This window comes from Benincasa hispida, chromosome 5 (assembly GCF_009727055.1).
Source record: "Benincasa hispida cultivar B227 chromosome 5, ASM972705v1, whole genome shotgun sequence".
NCBI lineage: Eukaryota > Viridiplantae > Streptophyta > Magnoliopsida > Cucurbitales > Cucurbitaceae > Benincasa > Benincasa hispida.
Genome location: NC_052353.1, coordinates 59,662,723 through 59,668,041, shown reverse-complemented (window position 1 = coordinate 59,668,041; position 5,319 = coordinate 59,662,723). Strand labels below are relative to the sequence as shown.

Below are 5,319 nucleotides of genomic sequence, written 5' to 3'. Positions count from 1 at the left end.
TGAGAGAGTGTTACCTTCTTCCCTAGAATGTTGAATGATATAACGTCTAGTTTTGTATCCGCTACCTTCCTTAACAGAAAGTAGTACAAAAGTTGTCCATTAAAAACAAGATCTATATCCAACAATGGATCAAAGGCCATTTTCCTATACAATCATATTCATTCTTCTGTCAACTTATTCTTAATCATAGAGACAGTTTTGTGGACTTGGCAAGAGACTGTAGCAGGGAAATTTTTCTCAACGAGGATGACCATCTTACCAATATGACAGACGTGTATATTACAACAATTAGTAAACAATCGCATAACAAAATTAAACAATCGCATAACACAAACTAATCGATCGCATAACAGATATCTCAACGATTGCGTAACAGTTAGCTAAATGATCGCAAAATGGATAGTTAAACGGTCGCATGATATAAACCTAAACAATCGCTTAGTATTCTCTATTCGATCGCTTAGTAATCCTTATCCGATCGCTTAGTAATATCTAAACGCTCGCTTAATATTCTCTAAATGCTCGCTTAGAATTCTCTATCTGATCGCTTAGTATTCTCTCAACAATCGATTACGAACAAATACGTGATTAAACCCTAAAAGATAGTCAAACCTCGAATATCAACATGCATTCTTCAAGGAGAAGAGTCTCATATCTTTCAGATCACGACTATAGTGGCAAGTGCATAAAGACGACTGACGAGAAACCTACGAGGAGTGCTTGACTGAAGTTCGGAGAGGAAACAGGAGCAAATTTTAGAGAAAAATCTTCGAAGAGAAATGCTTTGAGAAGGAAATGAAGGAAATGAAGGGACATATTGTTGTAAAATATTCGTAGAGGCGCCCGGATATCAAACGGTCTGAGGGCTTTTTAAAATTGGAGGTAATTTTGGAATTTCGCATGAACAAAAGAGTACTGTTAGAAAAGTTTTTAGGGAAAGTTGGTGGTAGAAAAGCTTTTAGGGAGAGGTTATTGGTAGAAAATTTTTTAGTGGTCGATTTGTGAAATTTTTGGAAAACAATATTGATTTTTAAAAGCTCCCAACCAAATAGTTGCGCAAGGGATTCAACTGTAATTTAATCTAATTTACATATATATTGAGTGTCTGCTGGTCGATTGATCGAGTTATCGTTCATTGTAAACCCATGTCGGAAAGGGCCATGGAATTGCAAAGCACGGCGCCAGTGGAGACAGCGACGAGCAGTTCCTTTTCCGACGATACCAATCCTTGCCCGATCTGCCTCGGACTCATAATTCAACCTTCCTATCTCGACAAATGCTTTCGTACGTCTTTACTTCTCTCAATCTGTTCCTTCTTTCGTTTTTCTTGAATTTTCCAGTCATCTAAACAGAAATTAATTAAGAAAAATTGTTCGTTTTTATGAATTGGGGTTTCTTTTTTCTGATTCTTATAGTGACCCACTTGTAAATAATCCATTATGTGTTACTGTATCACCAGAAGAAGTAAGAACCACTCTGTTGTCCTTTTAGGGGATTTCAGCTTTTAGCTCTTCCCCAATTATCACGGTTTCTGCCATTGTTACTCGTATTTGATGAACGAAATTGTTTGATGATTATAGTATTTTAAAAGATAATTAACTGGATTCATTTGGGATAAAGGTAAACTAGCTAATTCTTTAGCTTTGAGTGGACATAAAGTTCTTCTGGAGGTTCTCAATTTAATCCAATGTACTCAGCTCTTCAGTGCTGTATGTATGCTTTATGTAAGCCATTTGAAGTGTTTATTATGGCATCTTCTTCTTTGAGGAAAACAGAAACAGCAGCTAGAATGTTTTAGGTTTCTTTGATATGTCGAGTGTAAATTTATTTTTTGTATACTTCCTTATGTCTGGGCTTGAATATTAGTTTTGATTATGTTCTGCAATGCACGGAATATTGAAATGAAAGAGTAAATATCACTTACCTTAAGATTTTGCATTTTGTATCATGTTGAGTATCGATAATTTCCAAAGTTAAGCCTTAAAGTTTGGGTGAATATGATCATTTAATTAACCCTAGTGATTCTATTTGTTCATTCACGTTAAGTACAACATACTATTTAGAAAAAAAAGGAATGTTGAAACACTTTGTTGAGGAGTTTGAATGGTTCTAGCTTAACTCTATTTCTGTCTTGCAGATAAATTTTGTTACAATTGCATTTTACAATGGACCAAAGTGGTTTCTGGGAAGCACTCCTGCATGCTCTCGTCCATTAAGTGTCCTTTATGCAAGGTTCAATTTTCCTTCCCCTCTTAATCTCGTTTTATTGTAGCATTCTATATTTTCTGTATTGCATTTCTTATTTTTTTTATACTTAAACACCAGACAGAAAGTTCTTCTATAATACACGGATTAGATGGACACTGTCTCCAAAGACATTATGTTAATCGGGATTTTCAGGATAGGTATCTTCCTGTTGATACTTCCCCTAGGTTTTCTAATCTTATTTTCTCTGCCTTTATTGACTGTGGTTTATAATTAATGTTATTTGCAGCTTTATCTTATCAAAAGCTCACAAGTATAGATTACAGTGCTATTATACTGAACCAGGTTTGTCTTTTGTTTATTGTTCAACTCGTTATGTGATGATGCTCCGACATTTACATCCAGTAACTTGGATTTATGAATTTCCCTAATTGTCTACATGTAGGTTTCTTGGATGACATATTCAATGTACAGAGGTACTGGAAGTTACGGAAGTATCTCCAGGCAAACCAATGGCTTGAAGTTTGGTTGAAAAGGGAACTTCAAGCTTTGATTCAGGTTCCTGTCTTAGTTTCTTACATCACATTTGTACTTCTATGAGATATGCTTCCTTTGGCCCTTTTTTTTCTTGGAGAATTGTTTACATCCAAAATCAAACAACAATCTCAAAACCAAAAATGCTGGTGGGAAAGCCATTCCTCATTCCTACATTCTCCTACAGTCGGATTCTTGGGGAAATGAATTCTATCACTGCACCTAGTAGTTAATGAAATTCTTAATTCCAAAATGCCCCCGTCGTTTGCCCATCAATAAATGGACCATTTGTTATGGAGACACAAGACGCTAGAAAGCATTTTTTTTTTTCCTGCAAATCATCTCAAGGCTTTCAAACAAAGGCATCCAAGCAATTGGTATCCCATTGAAACATAGAATCCATAGATTCTGTCACCTACTTGCGTCAAGCACAAATGAAATGGCTGATCATTCATTAAATTCATGAAGTTTCTAAGACTTCACTAATCAGGCTTACGCTTTCGAGTTCATAATGAATGAAATTCACCCTGGACGAAGATCAAATCTCTCTTCCGCATAGGCATATAAAAAGGTAGGAGAAGGTTGGGGTTTCTCCCATTTGTGGCATAGTGGCCCCTAGGAGGTTTTGTCTCCTCTAAGGAGGGGGATTTATCTGTTAATTGAGGATTTGTGAACTCTATTTTATTCTCAATGTTAAGGAAAACTGTGTATTGTGGAAGTAGGCAAGATGAGGTAAAGATGTGTCACTTTAACTATGAGGATTTGTGAACTCAGTTTTAGTAGAGAAGGAATTACTTCGACAAAACCGCGTTTCTATGGCATAGTTTCTTGATTTACCCATTCTATTTCTCTGCATTACAGTTCATTGTGGATGATGACTGATAGTGTCTCCTTCCCTTTTACAGGAAGAAGATATTGACATCATTATGCACCACCTACTTGGTTTTATTAATTCATTTTTTAGTAGGTAATAACCATCCATTATTGCATTCTATACTTTCATCAAATAGAAAATTGGATAAAGAACACAACTTTCATGGTTAGTCCCTAAACTTTAGTTCGTAATTAGTCTCGGCAAATTTTAGTGTAAATTTTATTTATATAAAAATTTAGTATTTTGTTATAATATAATGTCTGTATCATGAAAAGTATTGTCAAAATTTAATGGAATTTCTTACTCTTGTAGATCAATAAACTAATAAGGGATCAAATAAGTGGTTAAATAATAAAACTTGACGCTAGTTTGATGAGATTTTTCATGTTAGAAACTAAATCATTACGATAAGTACAGAGACTAAGTTGTTGCATACTAAAGTTCAATAACTAAATTGTTAAAATTTCAAAGTATATGGACAAAATTGTTACCCACCAAACTTTAGGGATTTTTTTATTTTTTGGTTAATGCTTTTCATTCCGGTTTGGCATGTAGAATCTTTTGAAAACACCCATTTTCATTTATCTCTCTGACTATCACCCATCACCTATCCACATGAATGTAAATATACATGATATGATACATGATTACACCCTAAAACCTGCTTCTTGTTCTCTGTCTTTCCTTAAAGAAATGAACCTAGGTATCAAACAGAAACGCCTGAACTGAAGAGGGAAACGTTTAACCGCATGGTCCTTGATGCAGCAAAGCCATTCCTGTCGGCAAGAGCAGACCGATTCGTGCTTGAGTTGGAGCTGTTTCTTGCTTCAGGTTTGAACATTGAAGCGTATGATTCGGTTTACTTGCAAAGGTTGGGTTGGAATGAGCCTGTAGTGCCGATCATGGCTATCAAAGAAGATCTTGGACTCAAACCTGTAACTCCATACTTGTATATCTTTGAATATGACCCTGATGATGATTAAACAAGTTCTTACAAAATTGGTTTCTGTGACAGTAACTGCTGTGTGTTATCTCTCCACCTTCCAATATGAGTTTAATGAAAAGTTGGTCAAATCTGATTATAAATTGTCATTTGAAATTTGGTAGCTCTTTCACTGGAATCTGTCAAGTTGTTTGCTGTAACTTTTGGTTATTGAATTTGATCATCTTCTAACTACATATTAATATTTCTCTCATTGAGATTGGCTGCGTACCAGACCCCCCATCAGCACAGACAGAATTAATTGGTTTCGGGTTGGTTTTGGCCAAAATCGATTCTAAGTCATATATAAGAGATTAAAAATTGATGTCAATTTCTCTTTTAAACAAAATCAAATTGGTTACCAATTCCAACCAACTTCTGAAACTGCTAAAGCAATCTAAGTGAAGTTAACTGATTCAAATGGATATTAAATTGATGCATTGTTTCTCAATGGTTGGCCACAAATAAATTTTCAATTTTATGCTTTAGAAAATCAATTAGTTACAAAGTAATCTTTAAGAGACTTTAAAATTTTGTTTAAATTATAGAAAACGTCCTTCACGTTGCCCAATTGTCCTATGAAAGGAAAAAGTAATAGTTTAGAAATAGATGAAGTTTTAAAAATTCAATTATTAAATTTGTTAATACCTTCAAACTCCTTCTCCTCGTCAGATGACAATGAAGAATCCTCCTATGACTAAATTTTTGAAATCTAAGAAATTAT

The 5,319-nt window shown here is 34.6% G+C and overlaps 1 protein-coding gene across 2 annotated transcripts; it reads left to right on the top strand.

Annotated features, from left to right (window-relative positions):
• Positions 1 to 1,059: 1,059 nt before the first annotated feature.
• On the top strand, positions 1,060 to 4,712 carry LOC120078783. 2 transcript variants are annotated; one of them, XM_039033092.1, is made up of 7 exons: positions 1,060 to 1,284; positions 2,138 to 2,232; positions 2,326 to 2,405; positions 2,495 to 2,550; positions 2,651 to 2,763; positions 3,645 to 3,706; positions 4,305 to 4,712. In XM_039033092.1, the coding sequence occupies exons 1-7, from the start codon at positions 1,146 to 1,148 to the stop codon at positions 4,594 to 4,596; spliced, it is 837 nt and encodes a 278-aa protein (XP_038889020.1). In that variant the 5' UTR covers positions 1,060 to 1,145; the 3' UTR covers positions 4,597 to 4,712. The 2 variants fall into 2 exon arrangements, with proteins under 2 accessions (XP_038889020.1, XP_038889021.1); XM_039033093.1 differs by having other exon boundaries at positions 1,242 to 1,284; positions 2,330 to 2,405.
• The last annotated feature ends 607 nt before the right edge of the window (positions 4,713 to 5,319 follow it).